Source organism: Lathamus discolor, chromosome 1 (assembly GCF_037157495.1).
Source record: "Lathamus discolor isolate bLatDis1 chromosome 1, bLatDis1.hap1, whole genome shotgun sequence".
In the NCBI taxonomy this organism is placed as follows: Eukaryota; Metazoa; Chordata; class Aves; order Psittaciformes; family Psittacidae; genus Lathamus; species Lathamus discolor.
The window spans coordinates 45,577,363-45,597,158 of NC_088884.1; the positions used below are offsets into that span (position 1 = coordinate 45,577,363).

At 35.4% G+C, this 19,796-nt stretch overlaps 1 protein-coding gene across 3 annotated transcripts in view; it reads left to right on the forward strand.

The window, feature by feature from the left end:
• Positions 1-19,796, forward strand: part of METTL25 (methyltransferase like 25) — a 59,703-nt gene that overhangs the window by 8,018 nt on the left and 31,889 nt on the right. For 2 of the 3 annotated variants that reach the window (XR_010610609.1, XM_065669638.1), the window contains exons 3-5: positions 3,725-3,825; positions 9,574-10,203; positions 13,039-13,183. Coding sequence is in view for 2 of the 3 variants with exons in the window: in XM_065669638.1 (XP_065525710.1) it covers positions 3,725-3,825; positions 9,574-10,203; positions 13,039-13,183 (876 nt within the window). In the remaining variant the exon portion in view is untranslated. The remainder of the gene's footprint in view (positions 1-3,724; positions 3,826-9,573; positions 10,204-13,038; positions 13,184-19,796) is intronic. The other variant, XM_065669646.1, reaches the window with a different exon arrangement.

The window sequence follows — 19,796 nt, forward strand, 5'->3', positions numbered from 1 at the left end:
TGCTTCTTTTCTTCTGCTTGCTTTTTACCTTTTCATTTTTATTATGCTCTCATTCCCTGCATTCTGCTTAATCTTCCATAATTCTCTAGTTTACCTTGTTATATGCATACCTGAGTTCATACCTGTATTATCTTTCTTAGACAAAACTCGAAAGATTCTTTCATCTTGTTGTCATGCAGAATTGAGCATCAGGAATAAGGCAGTTGCTCAATATTTTCTTCTGTGTGTTGCAGGAGTGCTGCTCATTTGAGTAGCTAGGGCCTGGGTTTGTGATGCAGTAATTCTAAGTTCTACTTCATAGAGAAAATAAAATGTCTTCCAAATGTATGCAATGGTATTATAATTCAAAACCTTTGTGTTGACTTGGCAGTAAGTATCAGTTAAATTAACTTGATTGAAGTTCCTGGTAAACATTTGGCAGAAGCAAAATACCAAATTATGGATTCATAACATGCAAATTTCCAAATGAAAGTTGTGATCTTTTAACTTTAAACTATTTTAGATATTTTGGATTTAGTTCTGTATTTCAGAAAATATATTAATTTCCTGACATACCAAAGCTTGCAAGTCAAGAGACGTGTAAGTCTGAGAAAACTGTCAACTTTACGATGGCCTTGCTCATATTCTGAAAAGCATGCAGCAGGATAATTCCATTTATGCTTCAGATGTTTTTAATACATTTTCTTGTTCTAAGACAAGCATCTTATGGGCCTATTCCCACAGTTTGTGTACTTGCATAGTTCTCTAATTTCCTCACCGTCTTAATGCAGACATAGTGCTGTCCTCCCTTGGAATAATGGGTAAACACAAACATCTTAAGCATATTGTGGACACAGCTACTCAGAATGGGGTTGTGAGTCTAAAGGACTTTCTCCATTGCTTCTTAACAAAGGACACTGTTGTTCTTACTGAACCATCGGTTTGCTTGCACTGAGTGCATGGGGTCCAAAAGAGCATGGCCCAAGGGGAAGAGGCCAGCCAGGAGCATTTCTCTAGTTACAGGATTCACATTGATACAGGAAGTTAGGGTTGCTAGAGTATTGGTTTAAAAGTGCTCTCTACCTTTGCAATGTGTTTATGGCCAAAGTAGTAGTCATGCCATAACTGTTAATGAATCTGTATTTAAATTGCATGTGCTGGAATATCACTCTGCTTCAGTGGTGGTTTTTTTTTAGTGTGTGGTTATCTTAGTCCCTCACTCTGGCTTATGAAATTAAGTCATAGTAAGCTTCTGTATAGGTGGTGTTGTCTGGTGTGGACTCTGAATTTCTGTTTTTCTCTGGTGTATCTGAATTTACATAAGTAGCTGGGGTATAAAACCCTGGCACTCTGCCATGGGAGATCCTAGGAAGATCTTCATTAGCCCTGTGTAAGACAGTCTCTCCTCAGTTTGTTCAGTTTCACAACTAGAGACATAGTTGTAAATGGCATTATAGAGTTGAAGCAGTTTTTCAAATGGAAAACAGCTACCAGTGCTAGGGGTTCACAATGGGAATAACCAGATTTCAGTGTGAACATTAGTAACATTGCGCTTTCTGTTCCGGTCTTATATCCAGGGTACTTCCTTGAAGGATTCAAACCCCCCTTTCTTTTTTCATCACAAAAAGAGATGGATCTCTACATTTCTGGCGGGTTTTGAAGTTAGTGTTTGTTCTGCTTGCATTAGTTGTACATATAATAAGGAAATCTGAAGCATAATTATTTGTTTCAAGAAAGTAATTTTGCAAGAGCAGAATGAATTTACACAGTTTGTTTAAAAGCAGTATACATATTTTTTCAAATTTGCAGTTGGCAATATAAAACTGTCACCACATTCAGTTTTCTATTAGATTGTAATATGTCTGTTTTTAAAAAAATGTAAAAAAAAAAAAGCTATCAGAATTTTGCAGAAAATGCATCAACAATAAAATTGATTGAAAATCCATAATTTTCTGCAGTGTAATTTTCCTTGAGCTAAAATATAAACAGAGTGTTCATTCTGTGAAAGTAGTAGAAGAAGTCTAAAAACGGCTTAGAAACTTCAGTAGCTAAACTGATTAAACCTTTATATTTGTAGATATAAGCAAACTATGAATTTTCTGCCTGGAACCTCAGCTTCTTTAAGCTGTTTTTTGTTTCTGGATTTCTGGATTTCTTATCTGTTTGAAATACTTAATTTGGTGTAGATGCTCTCTGAAATGGTACTTCACACAGCATTGCCCAACTGAGTCTTTTGAGTTCATGCTATAGCAAAGAGTAAAAGGTGCAATATGTGATGATAGTTCAAAGTGACAGTGCTGCTTCGGACAGCAAACAACTTTTATTTCTGCCAAGAACTTAAATATCTGTTTCTTCCTGTTCCCATTCTGCTGCTCCTGATGATGAGACTATCCAGACACAAAAATGTTCAAATATCAACAAAAAAAGACCTTTTTTCTTTCTTTTAAATTTTTCCCTGTCTTCTTTCCCTTTCATTTCAAATGCTTACAAATTAAGAGTTTTTTAGGACACTGATCTTCACAGTTTTAACGTTAAGCAGAATCTTCAGTGAAATTACAAACACTTGTTTCTGCTGTATATTTTGTTTCAAAGTATTAGTCTATATTTTCCTTTGTCAGTTCATAAGAGTCTATGTTAGATTTTAAGTATTGTCATAACAGTTTATTATAAAATAACAGATGTTTAAGAAATAGAGAGATCCTGTGGGCTTTGGGAAAAATAGAGAAAACACTAGGTTTCTCATGAGCTCAGTTCAATTCCCCACTCTCTTTTAAAGAAGTAACACTCCTGGCTCTGTTCCCAGCATGATCTGATCAAGGACTGAACATAGTTTTTGCCTAATGATCAGTTTCTGGACAGATAAACACATACTGTGCAAAAACCTAGAATGGGAAAGTACATTAATCTGCCTAGTCATGTAGAAAAGTCTTGTTTTCTAGGAGCGTGCTCATCAGTAATGGTTCAGTTTCTTCTGCCATCACTCAGACTTACAAAAATTTCCATCAATTTACTAGAGCCAAGTGTACTGTAGTGTTGGTCCCCTGTGAGAAATGTGTGGGTTTCTCCCAAGGGAGTGACTTCTGAGATCCATCTTTGCTTGTAGAGATGTAGAGATTAACAAGTGGGTGCTTGGTATTCTTCACAAGCAATAAATCTATGGTAGAGATTGATTCCAGCTCATTAACACATCCTCCAGCAACACTGAAATTAGTGATTTTCTACCATAAAGATATAACAGTTCTACAACCAATCCACAGGGTAAATAAAATAGAAGTGCATCTTCCTTTGAATTTCCTGAGCATCATTCAACTTTCACTGAAGATGTCTCCCACTTGATATTGTGAGCAAATCTGCAGAATTAACACTCCATACCATGTGATTGTCAATTGTCCCTGCTCTTATATTTCATTTATGTAAAGGTAGGTGTGATGAACAACACAGAAATAAATATTTTTTTAGTTAGCAGGAAGTAATAGTACAGTTTTATAGAAGTAGCTATTGTCTAATATCTGGTCAGATGCTTGATATGCTGCATCTTTTAAAAACTACAGTAACAGTACTGAGTTTTAGAGTATGTAAATCAGAAATTTAGCCTTGTAACAATTCAGTGAGTTTTTAATTAAAAAATGCTATCCTTAAAATAGGAAAATACTATAGCGTATTTTTAGGCTGGTATTTTTTCTGATTGATCACAAATCTTTTTTAGTATGGGTTATGTTAATGTGTATTTATTAATCTGATACAGGTATCAAAACTGATGAGTTTATGAATAATAAAAAATCACACGAAGTGCAGGTGATGTCAGAGCTGGTAGTCAACATAGCAAATTATTGTGACATAAAGCAGGTAAGAAAGCATTTCTTACTATATGTAACTGTACTTTCCGAATTGTTCTCCTTACTGTGTTTGAAATCATCATTTTGATATTCTTTCACTGCTCTTATTTTGCCTGTAAATAATGGCAGCTAAAGAAGAGCCTTTAGGGCCAAGGAGAAGGATCGTTCTGTTTACAAACATTGTTTTGAAGGAGCTGCCTTTCAATGAGTCATAATCATTTTATGACACATGAAAAAAAATTAAGAAATTTTAATCATCCTCTATCTGTTGAACAGCTAAAAATTGTACTTCTTTTTGCTATGAATGGGTACAGCCTTGTTCTGGCACAGAGAGTTTAATTGTTTCCTATTGTTTAATGCTGTTCATCTTTACTTAACATGAATTGAAATCTATCACTTATGAATTTAGTTATGACTTTTTTACATTTGAGACGAGATTAAACAGAGATTTATGCAGCAGAGTATGCGTGATGTACATTTGGTAGAACATGGGTGAGATCTGGACGCCTAACACCATTATCACCCAGCAGTTACTCAGTGAATTGGCTGTTTCATACATCAGATGGCAAGTTCATCCTTAGATGGTGAAGAATTGCAGGTTTCCTTTCTCAAATTTGATTGTAGCTAACTTATCCTGGTTTTGGTTCTTAGGGGTTTTTTTACATGTAATTGTGACACCACAGTGTGTAGATCACTGTTGCATTAAAACCTTGTAGATGTTTACTTATTGATCTATTAACGATATGCAAGCAGCACAACGATTCTTGACTTTCTGAGTACTGTATTTCACATTCCATTAAACAAAAGAACAATACCATTTCCTCAGTTTACGTAGATGTAATTTTTCCATAAGCTCTTGTGATATTAAACTTTCTGTTGGATTCCATGTCTTAGAATTTTGTTGAGGTAAGATGAATTTTTTAATCATTTATTTAAGCTGAGTTGGTTTAATAATTTTAATCTCTATAATGCTAGTAACTGGTTAACGTAGCTTCACCCTCCCTTTAAACTGTGGATGGCTCTGGACATTGCATTTCATTTCTTTTTATACCCGAGCTGCGCTTGCTTTCTGTGCAAGGAGCTGTAGGCATAAATGGAGACTAATTTCCTCAAGCCTAATGTTCATTCCCACAAAGATTTGTGGAGAACAAACTGTATTTTGTTAAAACCAAAGATTAATAAAATATCTACCCAGATTTTATGCTGAGCATATTCCCTCTGTAACTTCTTTTTTCTGAAGCAAATATGTCTGAGTATAGTTTAAAATTAATACATTGGATGTGGGCAAGGAAGGAGAGGCCGCTGCAGTTGCGCAGGCCAAGTCTGTATTCATAGAATCATGGAATCACAGAGTACCAGGTTGTAAGGGACCTCAAGATTCATCTGATCCAACCTTTCTAGGCAAAGCATGACCTAGATGATCCAGCGCTCTGTCCAGCCAGATCTTAAAAGTATCCAGTGTTGGGGAATCTACCACTTCCGTGGAGAGATTATTCTAATGGATGAGTGTTCTCTTTGTGAAAAATTTTCCTCTTGTGTCCGGTTGGAATCTCCCCAGGAGTAACTTGTGCCCATTACCCATTGTCTTTTCCATGTGACTCCTTGTAAAACGGGAGTCCCCATTTTCTTTGTAGCTATTCTTTAAATACTGAACATGGCGTTAAGGTCTCTTCCAAGCCTTCTTTTCTCTATGCTTAACAAACCCTATTACCGTAGCCTCTGTACATCTTGTTCCCTATTTTGTGCCTGGTGTTTGTAATAGGAAAGTGCTAGTTGGCGTGCCTCATCGCTGCACCAGAGAGATAGCTAGAAATCAATGGCGTGGTCAGTCATACTGCCAGAGTACATGGCCGTGCTCTGTTCAGTCAAAGGTAGAGGTTAACTGCAGTGTCCCAGGTTGCTGCTACTGCTACTGTAGACTGAAGGGCAGGCCCCAAAGCCTGACTTCATCTCTGAGCTGCTGAAGCTGAACTTTGATTAGGAGGGTATTTGGCTCAGACTAAGTTTAATTTAGATAACAGAAGTGGTGCAGTACACTTTATATGTTTGGGTTAGGCCTGTGGATACATAGATAAAACTCTGAATCCTGACCATCTGTTTTGTGAGGAATGACTAACGAAGGCAAAGTTTTAGGCAGTCTTCTCCTTACAACTGATTACAAAGTCAATAGAGAGCTGCAACTAAAGCCAAATATTACTGCATGAGATGCAATCAGTTTGTGAGCATCTGCGACTGCTTGCAGCAATGCAAGGCTGTCTCTCCGTCAGCTCTTTCAAAAGCCAGTGATGGTGACAAGTGTGGGTGCCTGAACGGCCATAATGTGTGTGTACTCTGTAAAGAACAGAGATACAGTAGCAGCAGATTTGTAAAAGTAATTTATTCTATCTCTAGCGGGTTTTTTTTTGCCTTGCATGCCTTCTGCTTCAGGCAAGCATTAGTTGTTCAAGTGTTGAAGACTTTCATATACTGAAAAAACTGTAGGAGAGTGTCATTTGCTTATAATGCAATATTAAATGTCTGCATTCGCTGGAAGGTGGTGTTTCATATAGTATTTTCATTTAGATTTTAAATAGTTCCTGTGAGATCAGGAATGAAAGGAAAAGAAAACCTATGTTCAGAGATAAAAAAGTAGAGTTGCCTTAATGACCTAACCTAAGTCCCAATGTAGCTGGTTACTAATAAAATCTCAAACCAATCATTATTAAGAATCTGTCAATATGCTGCAATTTCATCCAGTGATTATGAGCTTTTATCTAATGGCTTGGAGTATCTTTATACAAAGGATTGTATACTGGTGTGGGGTTGTTTTTTTTTTAAGGTAACATTTAATGAAAAATATTATTGCAATATATCAATGTATATGAAATGCTGACTGCTCTATATTAACTTTTTTCCGTCTTAGTCATACTACACTGTAACAAAATTTATTTGTGCAAAGTTACAAATCCCTAATATATGAAAAGAGCTTTCCAGTTACATTAAAAAAAAAAAAAAAAGAAAGAAAGAAAAGCCTCCTCAGTTATTAAAAAGCAACTCCTTTTGTTTTGGTTACCTTTCAACTTAAAAAAATACAGGAATTGTAAAGTTTTAGGAGAGTTTTTTTCCTTATTGATTTTTTTTTTATCCTTCTCACAAAACAAAATATATGCAGCATTTAATTAAAAAATCTAGAGCTATGAAAGCACAACACATGTTTTACAACACCGCATATCCTTAGGGTGTTTCTTTCAGATATTACAGATCACTGACAGCTTGAAAAATGCCCTTCATTTCACCTTCGTACCCATGATATATAATGGGTGGTAGAGGATATTGCTCTCTTGTGGTATTTTATAATGTAGTATAAGAAATAGTAAAATGAGAATGAAAGCAAAAAATTTATTGCTACTGTAATCACCTCTAGGTTATTGGTTTGAGTTAAAACATTAAAGGAAAGGTTTTTTTCAAATGTTTACTGCCCGTTTCTTTCCTATCATGCAAATGGAACTTTTATAAAGAAGTTCTTGATTAAACTATGAAAATAAACCTGTGATGGTTCCTCTTTGCTTCAATGCACATTTGTTTTCTTTAACGTATTTGTGAAAGTTTTCCTTGGATTTTTCAGCATGTGCAGCTGAGTTGCAATGTGTAATGTTAAGTATGATATAGTTCTGCATTCAGCATCCATTAAATTTGTCGTTTGCTGCTGGGAAATGATGAAATGCTCCTGGAAACTGAGTTCTTGATTGCTCTGTTCCAGAAACTTTGTTTAGGCATAGTACCCAACTCACCATGGACAAGACCTTTGGCGTTCATTATATCATGGAAATTTCATTTTAAAAGTTTGTGCTTGGCAGATAGGCAGTGTGTTGCTGATTACCTTTCCTTATGTAATCAAGGGAAGGTAAAGTGGGGATTAATTTAATGTGGTCTATTTGTTTAGCACAAGATCACTGCCTGCTTATTTTTAGTCAAACTTTCCTTTTGCTTTAAAACCACTCTCCCAGTGCTAATTTAACAATGTATTACTGTTTCCTTTTGGAACAACTGAAAAAAGCCTTACCCGAAGAGCAGTTTGTCTTTACAACCACTAGAGGTCACACGTAGGAGTTAGGAATAATTCACTAGCTGAATTGTGGCCAAGTGTATGTCCAAGTGCAGCCTTTCACAGAAATATTTCAAAACCTTGTAGAATTGGAGGTGTGCATATTCTGCACAATAGTTTTATCTGTTACATAAAATGGGAAAAATTATTCCTTGAACACTTCTCTTTCCTCCACTTTTAAATAGTCTAGGAGAATGTTGGTGATAAATGTGAGAAATAAATGACATTTTCAAAAAGTATGCTTAGATTGTATCAATTCTATTTCAGTAAATCCACTTCTGTAATGATTTTGTACAAGAAACTTGAAGATTGTAGCATACCTAGATGACAAATACGCAGCAATATTGCATGATGAGTGCAGATGAGAAAGCCATGTGTACCCTGGGTAAACAATTTTTGCCTAATAGTGTGTATTCTCCAGTGTTTTACATAGTTTTTAGTGACATTGCTTCAGCTCTTTCTTTCTAATTTCATGGGCATAAAAATCTTTAACTTTCTTAGAAAAAGGAATAAATCATTTCAGTAAGAGTATTGCCTCACAGTGTTTTCTTACCTGGTAAAAAACTATGCAGTTGCATTTAAGATGAATCCATGTAGTGTTTGCTGTTATTTAGACTTACAAATATTAGTGTAAGCTTTCTTATGAATGTGTGATAGACCAAGAACAAGGCATAGATGTTCTTGAATCAAACACTTTCAGGAAAATTTACAAAGAAGTCATTATATCTAGTCAATATAATTTTTGGGAGATGCCTGAACAGAAGTGAACATTATCATTTTCTTTCCTTAGAGAAAAGTCCCTGCCCATTCTTGTAAAATATTTTGTTATATATTTTTTACAAATTAAACCACACATGATATAAAGCTGTGATTATGTTCTTAAAGGTCTCAGGTTAGTCTTGTTTGTTTTCCTTACTTGTCATATCAATCACTGAACTAGCACGTGCTATCAGCCATGAGACAAACTAAACTGGCAGCTAGTTATCCCCTCTGTTCACTCCTTCCTCCAGAACAAGCAGTAGAAAGCACATGTGACATATGAGCCCCTTGTTTTATTACAAAAGCGTCCTCATGTTAACCAAAACTATATGAATAGTTTTCACAGAAAATGATTAGCAGTAGAAAGAAACATTCTGACATAAAAGAGGGTATCAATATCACCTGTCTTTAGGTCACATCTGAAGTGATTAATTTAGGCACTGAATCTGCAGATGTTTATTTCTGTACACGGAGTGGTAGTAGGATGCTCAGTATGGGAGTTAGGAGCCTGAAGCTAAACACTGTGACCGTTTTCTTTGCTAACTCTATTTCCTGACCCACTTTAACAAGGGCAGGTGGTGGTGGTGGTAGTTTATGGTTATTTTCTTTTGCAGAAGGAAGTTCTGTGTCAAAAAATGTACAAAAGAGTCAGGACATGTGCATTGCTTAATCACTGAAGTGTCTGTTTTATGGAGCAAATCAGTTAAGTTCTGTGTTTTAAAGTCAGAAGGTGGACCAACAAAGCAAAATAACTAAGTATACTAGGAGGGATGATTCTAATAAGGTAGCTATTACATATATGTTTAAATTCTTAGGGGATTATTTTGCATTTGATTGAAGTGTGTCTTGTTGCTCATTAATACATCAAATTTTATTTTAATTTTTTCTTCTCTCCTTCTCCCTACTGTTGTCTAGGTGATTGATATAGGTTCTGGAAAAGGCTACCTGAGCTCATTTTTGTCCATGCAATATAACTTAAAAGTTTATGGAATTGACTCCTCAAACATCAACACTAACGGTGCTCATGAGAGGAACAGAAAATTGAAGAAACACTGGAGAGCATATCAGAGTCGAGGAAAAGCAAACCTCAAAAGCCAGAGGTTGGAAAAGGCAAACTACAGGCCAGTGGAAAGTGAAATTAAATGTAAAGCAATCAATGAAAACCCCCTAAATAATGACAGCAGTCTTCAAAGTCAGGACCAAATGGCTATCCAAGAGTTAGTTCCTTCCTGTGGTTTCACAGGAATAGCTACATGTGAAATTAGCAAACAAACTGAAGCTGATTTGGTGGCTTGGACACAATCTGATGAGAACAAACTTTCTGAAGAGGTTCTTGGTATTCTAAACATTCTGCCTGCTGATGCTGTAGAAGTTTCTTCATCTCAATGTAACTGTGGGGAACTCTGTGAAGAGGAAAAGGCACGAAGAAAAATGGCATCTCTCAAGGCTAAAGTGAGCGAGTCAAGTGAATCAAACCTGTATTTTCCACTGACTTCTTGCATCACTGCAGAAACAGAACTCAGTGACATCATCACAGATCTAGAGGTTATTTTACTCATATTTGAATTAGATTGTCTATTGTCCTTATATTGCCATTTTCATATCTACAGAATATTTCCTGTGTACGTGGAATACTATTAGTGGTGTAAATTAATATTCTGCCCCAATAATGTTTTTCAACCAGTTAGCAGAAGTATGTCTAGCATATAGAGATTTTTTAATGTATTTTGGGATTATTTTGAATACATAAAGCAGCCTTCAGAATTTGCGGGGTAAGTAATAATCAGTGGTCAAAGTTAACAGTGTATATATATTAGCACATTCATGTATTTTACAATTGTGCTTATAGATAGCATCTAATTATTATGAAAAAAGTTCTATTTGCAAGGTATATGGGTATATGAAGCACTGAAATTTCCCTGAAATTTCATATCTTTTAAGTTTTATATTTTTGTAATTTCAGTTAAACTTTGAAGGCGTAGGAGAATTTATTGTGTATAGTACTCAAAGAGTTTGAAAAGAGCTCTGTTTGCAAATAATGTTTTTATTTTTTGACTTTTCAGAATCACCATAAATTCATTTCGTAATCTACTAGCTGATAGGGATTGTGGCTACACAAACAAGCACAAAGCTCAGCTGCTCAAAGACTGTGACACAAGTCTAGAAGCTGTAATGCTGTTTAGTTCCTGTGCCTGAGCTAGCACATATTGATGAGGTAGATACAATCAGTCTTTTATGGAAAGATAAAAACCTGTCTGTGTTCAGTGGTAACTGAACAATTATATTCAGGGGTGTAATTAATCTCTGTTTCAAGACTATAGGTTCATGCTGATGGCCCTATAACTGGAGCTGATGAGAAGTCCTATTGATTATCTGAGAACATGCCGAGCAAGTTCTTGTCTGTCTGCAAAAGCCACCCTGAGCAGCAGGGTTTGTGGGTGAAACATACGCATTTACACTTGCACGGTTGCATTTCGTATACTCTTAGTATGTAATTTGTCTAATGTAGAAGATATCACTGCCTTTATTAAAAAAAAACAGTACTGTCAGAAAAACCAAAAGCTTCATTGTGTTAAAAAATAATAATACCATGCCACATTATGTGTGACAAAGGTGTGTAGTTAAAACCCTTTATAATGTGCAGTGATTTTCATGTTTTAAAGTATTTTCAGAATTATTAGAAATGAAATTTTTTTAGAAATAGTTTTACAAATATTTTCAATTTTTTATTAGAACCTTAAGTTGATGGGTTTTTTTCTCAAGTTTTTGTAAGATAAGGACAAATGAGGAATAAAATTAGTAATTACTGATTTATGCCGTAAGTTCTGAAATAAATCTGCAGGTGAATGGATGTTTGTATATAGCCCAGGACTAATATTAAGATATCAAATTTTGCTACATATAAGCCAATTATCCAGAAAGTACTTGCAGTTATACCCAGGCAACCTCACTGAAGTCAGTAATGGTCTTAAAGTGTACCTGACACAGTCAGGCTGACCTCTGATTGTTCGGAAGTTTTGAGCACTGTAGTGCTTCCTCCGTCTTGTATGCAGTAGCCATCTTCCACTAGCTTTCTCCTGAAAGAATCTCTCTTAAGTTTTCCTGGCCTGGGATTTAAATGCTGCCCTTGCAAGTGCACATCTTCCCTTAGCTTCCAAATTTTAGTGTTGAAAAAAGATTTGTGGAGTGGTGAGCTGATGCTGACTGATAGAGAAAAAAATCTTTAAAAACTAAAATGGACTGAAACGGAACTTTTGCTGCCTAAAAATGTTGTACAGAGTGAGGACAAGCACAGAGAAGCAGAACAAAAGGTGTGAATGGGGACAAGAAGAATTGAAAACACAAAGGAAAAGGGAGGTTTTACTGTTTCACACATGCACCTTCTGTATAGTACAGATGGGTGAATAAATCAGACACAGAGCAGCAAAAATCAATGTGCATATAAATTCAGAATTATTATAGACAGGTATCCCAGTTGAGTTTCTCTGGGCTAACTTCTTGTTGATAACCTTGTTAATAAATAAGGCTGAAACTCAAAGCAATGCCGTGTTGTTTTGATTAGATTCCAATAGATTCCAACTAACAATGCCAAAAGGGAAATACCTTGAAGTATAAGAAGGGCAAGAAGAGGGATAATTTGGATGGAGAAAGAGAGGGAAAAGGGAAATTGAGAAAAAAAGGAAAGCAGGCAATAGAATACAGAGCATCTGAAGCTTAAGTTCTCTGTGTTATAAAAGAAATTGCTCATTTGTTGTTGAATAGTAGTAGGCATATTGCAAAACTGAGACAAAACTACAGTTTTGGAAATAAACAAAGCCTGCTTTTCACAGTATGTCTATATTTAGGAAGTGGTTTTTATTTCAGCAGCTTAAAGTAGTAGAAATGCCATAGATAGGTCCAGCCAGATTTATAGCAGTAAATCCCAAGTAAGAAAAGGAAATAGCAGTAGTATTAGAAACAATGACAGAAAAGCTAGGAAGGACAAGAGAAATGGCCTGTGTCCAGTCAACTCATAGATGTTCCCTTCCATGCAAGTAAACCACCTACTATGTATTGTCTTGAACTTCTGCTTCCTCATGACTGGTGAAGGTAGAGTCTGTAGATGGGTAGTTCCTTACCTGAACAAAGAATTGAGCAGTCTTTCTATCCACAGAGGCAATGCACCATGTTTTCTTAGCACTGAAGAGCTTTTATTATGCATTGAAAAATTCTAGAACAGAACAGCAGGAGTCCCCGTGGAGTTGCGTATTTAAACCTTACAGCTCAATAACCATTTGCAATATAATTGGGTTTTGAAATTTATTGTTATTTGTGCTCTTTCAGTTGAAGAGGGAGATGCCTTATTGTTGCTTTGTGGGTTTTTTTTGTTTTTCTTCTTAGGACTGTATGATGGTGGGTCTACATACATGTGGTGATCTTGCTGCAAATACGCTACGAATTTTCACTGCCAAGCCTGAAATCAAAGCAGTTTGCAGTGTAGGTTGCTGCTACCATCTGTTGTCAGAACAATTTGAAAACCATAAAGGTAATTCTTGAGCTTAACTTGTGGCTGCCAGTTTGTGTGTTGAGAGTATTATAACTTCTAATTAATAACCTCCTGGTGTTTGTTCCTTTCCAGTGGCTTATTTAGTACTGGTTTTAATTACATTATGTGGGTCATTCACTCCCGGATGCTCTGTAGCTTTTCTGTTATGCCAATATTCCTAATAGTTTTACTGAAATTAGGGACATTAATGTAGAATGTTTTTTATGTGGTTTTGAATACAGCTGGTTTTAGTCTATTACTTAACTTGTAAAATGTGGAGGCTTTTTTTAGTCCAATATGTTTTCATCCATTTGAAATATTTTGTACCAGATTTTGCCGTTGGCTGTCTGCATGCAACATCCATTTATGTTGAGTTGTACATATACAACTGTGAGCAGAATTAATGCTGCTCTTTAGCAGTTAGCTGCTCAGGCAGCTAAGGCACAGCTCTAGTCTGATCACAAGACATGCTAGATTTTGCTTGCTTTAATGAGTTTTTCATGTTTCTATCTGGCTTCACAACAATAAGAGTTTTTGCAGTGTATTAGCTTCAGTTACTTCACAGTGCTTCTCATCCCAAAAACAAAGAAAAGAAAACCAATTGAAATTTCTAAGTTACAGGAATGTAATTAGTAAAAAATTTACAATTCCTTTTAGATAAGAGCTTTTAAAAATTACTAACTTTTCAGGTACTTGTCATTAAGTATATGTGTCTGAAACATTTGACTGTTTCTTATTATTGCAAAGAGGACACAATTTTCTGTTTGTAGCTGTAGGATTACTTTTTCCAGATAAGTGCATAAGGCTTTACTAAACTCTTGTTACTCAGACACTACCAAAGGATCAAGTGTGATAACCTATTCTAAGTTCAAACAAACAGATGTACATGCATGGTGGTAAGAGCTACTGCAGTTTCATAGTGGCATGGAAATGAAGACAAATTGCATGTTCGAATTTCTAGCTATTTGATTTTTCTCAGCTTGAATGATAAAATCATTCTCTATGAAGAACTTTTAGACAGAAAAAAAAAGAAAATGTTTTCTTTTTTTTAGGGGGAGAGTACATAAGTAGTTCCAGTGATACTAAAAAAATTGGTTGATTTTTTTTACTATTACTATGAAGGTACATATTCTAAAGTCTATTATGCTGTTGTATTCTACTGAAGAGTCATCTACTATATAGGTTTTTTTCATAAATGTATGGTGGAGGGGTAAGAGCACAAGGACCGACCGTATATTAAAAGCCAATACTTCTTGAAAGAGAAAATGGGAAAGAATTAAGACTAGAGCTTGTATCTACGCTTACTATGCATGGATTTCAAATTGACAAAGCGTTGTAGAGGATGCTAGAGGACTCTGTAACTAGTCAGATGTTATAGATCCAACAACTCACTTGTAAAAGAAGTAAACTAATTCATCTTCTAGCTGTCTGAGGCAAGGGGATTTTGGTACTGCTTCCAAATGAGTGTGAAGTTTGCCTTTTTCCTGTCACCAGGAACTGCCCCCAATGGATGTGACTTTTCAAAGATGATAGAGCGTGGCCTTTGTGTGACACCAGCCAGTTGGCTCAACTTTCTGAAGTGCATCCCATCTGGTCATATGCACTTTTATTTCTACTTTCCTTTTGTTGTCCCTGAGACAATATAATCTCTACTGTAGGTAGTCCTTCACTTGTCTAGGCTCTGACACTAACCTCAGGCAAGCTACTGGCTAATCTAGACAAAAAACAGAGATTGAAGAGATATGTAGAAGACCTACATGGAGAGAGTAGTTTCAGTATTAGGAAGCAGACTTAGAGCTAGATCTCTGTGGCAATAGATAAAAGTTCTTCCTAAGAAGCTGAGAGAACTGGGGAGAATTTGCTGCATCACAGGAAATCACTTATTTGTTTGAAATCAGTCCAAGCAAGGCAAGCAAGGGCTTGCCTGCAAGGACACAGTGGGAAGTTCTCTTATAAAGCATTTTATACTTATTTTATCTTGACTTTGCAGCTTTGAGACTTTGAAGTTTTTTTTAATTTTTTTTTTTTTTTAATGTCATTGCTCTATTTTATTTTATTTTATTCTGGGGTTTTTTTTGCCCTGTTTAAAAGCTTTCTTATTTTCTCGAGGTTTGCTCCCATAAGAACAAGGTGGAAGCAAGTCCACCTCAAAACTCCCCCAGAGTAGCACATTTTCCATCTTTGCTGCTTCTTTAATGTAAAAGTAGCTGGTTGTTCTCATAAGTCTAGTTGAAGCAGATGTGCCAGCTCACAAGCTGCTGTGGACTGATGGCTGCCATAACTTGAGATGGCTGGGCTGTATGTTGTTTGGCAGTTAAGTTTTATATAGTACTAAGATCAGTCTTGTTTGAGGCCAGTGAAAAATTGTTTTTTCACTTCATATTAACTGGAATTAACTGATATTCATGGGAATAAATTTTACCTGTTTTGATGCCTAACATAATCTTTATAAGTTTGAGGTGGTGAGTTGACAAAATATCAACAAAATATTATTATGCTATTTTTGGCAGGCTATTCAATCACCTTGGTTATCACAAGGTTGGGGTTTCTTGTTTTGAAGGAGTTGACTACAGGGAATAATGCCTTACCTTACTTATATATTCTGAAAATACTAAGGATATTGCAAGACTGCCTGATTCAGTTTACCATTGGACCCACTGTGAATACTCTGGGAGCATTTCCGATGAAAGTAGTTCCCAGTAGTCAAAGTCTGGAATATTGCAGTCATTATACAGTGTCCATCTATGTGTCTCTAAATAAGCTAAATTCATCAAGAAATTTTTGTAGTGAGACTGCATTTCAAATTATGCTGGGAATAATTTTAAACTCTTAAGATCATGAAAGACTTTGTTTTGATTTATTTGTAACTACAACAACTAAGAGGTGCTGTATAATGTCAAATTCCAATTCAATATTAAAAAGCTGAAGGCAGTGACTTCTAACACCTATCTTTAAATTTCACTGCTGTTATAAGCATTGTCAAATACTAAATTTCAGTTAATAAGGACTATTATGACAGCTCTTGGAAAATTCTAAGTAGTTTTTCTTTGCCTTTCTCTAAGGAGAATTGGCTGTTTATACAGAGATTCTTCTATGGATAAAATGCACTTGGCCATTAATATAATTGATTCCTTTGGGGTTTTTCTTCACTGTAACTGCATCGGATAGTCAGTTACATCAGCATAGTAATGATTTTACTATATGAGACTTTTTACGTAAACCTATTTACATAGTGAACCATTATGCCAATTTTTCTGGAAACAATCTATTTGCTAGTGAATTTTAAGTTAAAACAAACTCCATGCCTCTGTTCAGGAGCTATTGTTAGGATTTTTGAGAGCTGTTTTATCGTACAGTTAGGTAATACATTTCTGAGGCAGTGTACCAGCTGGACTATAATTATCCCTTAAAAGACAGTAACTGCAGATTTAAGATATTTTTAAGAAGACTTTCCTTAGAAAGGAATTGATTTGTTTCAGTATTCTAATTCTCTTTCTTCTATCCTCCAAACCACTAAACACATCAGTACCAGTATAGAAACCAATGAAATTTTTCAATATTGTATCCTCTGTTTTGAGGAAAAAACACATGAGCATTACCATTGCTAAGGAGCTACTTATATAAGTATTTCATAATTTGAAATAAGACATCAGTGTAGTTGTATAGGTACCTTCATTGATAGCTATGTGGTAGAAACCTGTTTTTGAGATTAGCATGAGTACTGCAAATCCCAAACTCCAGCTTTTGTAAGGATTTCCAGGATCAGGTCACTGTCCTAGGAAGAAGACGATACATGCTGGGCAACAAAGGTCTAGAGCTGTCCTGGAAGCTGTGGAGAATACCTTCTCAATAAGGCACTCTGCAACAAGTCAGCAAACCTTTCACAGAAGAATAAGAGCCTTGGTCTCTCAAGTTACATAAATATAAAGTTTTACTACATTTATTAAGCTCTAACTTTTAAAAGCTAGTGAACATAATTAGGAGAACCAGAAAGGATGCACGGGGTTGTCAAAATTCACATATAGAATTTTAGCAGATTTGTGGAAACTGAAAAGGCCTTGAATAAGTTGCATTCAGAAGACAAAAACTTCAAAACTAAATTTCCTAAAGGATTCCTTACACAAACGTAATGGCTGCATATCACTCCGTTCCACTGAAATATGGAAAGATTTGTCACTGTTTTAGAAACATTAGAGGACAGATGATTTATGTGTTGCCTAGGTATATTTTAAAAGATATTCCACAGCCAATGTCTTAGAATAGCTATCATTGATGCCATGGCAACACAGGAAAACACTTAGAAACAGAAGATCAAAATGCTTGATTTCCTTTCCAAGGCATCTGTAGATATTTCCTCGCAGGGCACGTTTCGTGAATTTGTGACAGAGCTAACAAGTCACTAAAACCCAGATGGTCTCTATCAAAATTTATCCTGAAAAAAATATTAAAATATTAACTAGGTAAGTTTTACAGATGTTAAATAGCAGCATTACTTATTTATGTTTTTAAAGTTTTTTTTGTTAATAAATGTAGAACAAATATATCAAAACTGGAAACTATCTTCCATTTATAATTTTGCATGGGTATACACAGTAAGACATTATAATTGAGAAAGCCAAGGTTTGTAGAATCATAGAATGGTTTGGATTAGAAGGAACCTTAAAGATCTAGTTCAAACCCTCACCTGCAATGGGCAGGGACACCTTCTACTAGACCAGGTTGCTCAAAGGCCCATCCAATTTGATAGTCTTGAACACTTCCAGGGATGGGGCAGCCAAAACTTCTCTGGGCAACCTGTGCCAGTGTCTCACCATCCTCATAGTGAAGATATTTTTTCATAATATCTAGTCTAAATCTACTCTCTGTGAGTTTAAGGCCATTTCCCCTTGACCTGTACCTATATGCCTTTGTAAAAAAGTCACTCTCCAGCTTTCTTGTAGTCCCCCTTTAGGTGCTGGTGTTTTCTGTATTTTGTTTGTTTGGGTTTTTTTACTTAATTCTAAATGGTTGGGGTTTTTTCCTTTTCTTAGTACCAGGTTGATCTCTTTATTGAACTATCAGGTCTCAGTTCAAAGCCATTCATCGTATATTTAAAGTTAGTATTTTTCCCAATTTGAATAACTTTCAGCTACATTGAATTTTATATGCCATTTCATGTCTAATTTTTACTAGAAATTGCTCTATTTTTTTATTACCCTTAGGATCATCATAAAACTTTGTCGTACTCTTCATTAACTGTCTCAGATTATTTGTGAATTTGATCAAGAACCCGTTCCAGCAGAAGTCTCCTTAGGCCTCTTCTGGTGATCTCTGTCCTCAGTGAAAAAAATGATACTGATACTTTCCCATCCATTGTTTCTGTCAATTACTTACCCATAGGAATACTTTATCTTGTTCTGTGTTTTGAAAGTTTCTCTAATGGTCTTGTTGAATGCCATTTGGAAGCCTACTCTGTCTTTCTTGTCTAAGTGTTACTTGAAGCCTTAAAAGAAAAAATTGCAATATGTTTATGAGATACGACTTTTTAAGAAAATCACATTGACTCTTTCCAAATATATTATAGTTCCTCAAATACCCAATGACTCTATTCTTTAAAATACTTGCTCTCTATAAAAATGTGAAGTTTCCTGTTTGGAAGCTCCCTGGATCTTCCCTTAAGCTCTTCATTAGAGTTAAAATTACATTACCTGTTTTCAGATCTCTAGAATCAGAGTTTTAATCAAGAAGTTTCATACTGCAAATTGACAATTTCAACTTGGTTTTCAGTTTTGTGTTAATGCTTTATGGTCTTGGCAATTTTTTGCATTTACAACTTAATGTTTTTCTATAACTTCTAGGCATCCTTTTAGATATTATCCTTTTAGATATTTCATCTGATGAGTCCCTTCTCTGAAGCAGAACTGTGGCTTCTTTATAGTTTTATCAAAATTGTAGTCCTATAACTACTATCATTTTCTATTTATAAGAAATTATGTAGACAGAGACCTACAAAAGGTTGAAGAGTTTTAAGATTAAAGATATATTGAAATCCATACAACTTATCAAAGACATACAGAATTATGTTTTACTTTTATAACCATTGAAAGAAAAATGTGTTTGCTTCTTTGTGCCAATTACACGACTGACATAAGACAGTTATTTGTTAATAACCTTTTTTCTTCTGTCACTGTGCAAAATACAGTTAAATAGCTTGTGCTCTCTCAAGGAGATCCAGAATAATACTCTAACAATTTCATACTCTGAAATGGAGTCAGAATATTTACAACATAATAAAAATTACATAGCTGAGAAGGGAAAATACTTCACTTTTTTTATAATGACTGTTATTGAGATCAAGTGCAAAAAGACTAATTTTACTGAGAAGATAAGAACTACTAAAGCTGTAAATCCTTGGTAAGCAAGATTAATCTCCTGTTGGGATGGTAGTATTTATAAAACTGTTGAGGCACAGTGTCGCTGTGTATTTTCTGCTGGTCTGAATAGGGTAATTCCTTTCCTACCTTCTGTAAGAATAATCTGTGCATAGTGACAGTCTTCGTATGTCAAGAGCAAAGACCTTATGGTATGTTAACTAATGCCTTTTTGTCCAGCACTTATTAAGAACTCTGACAAG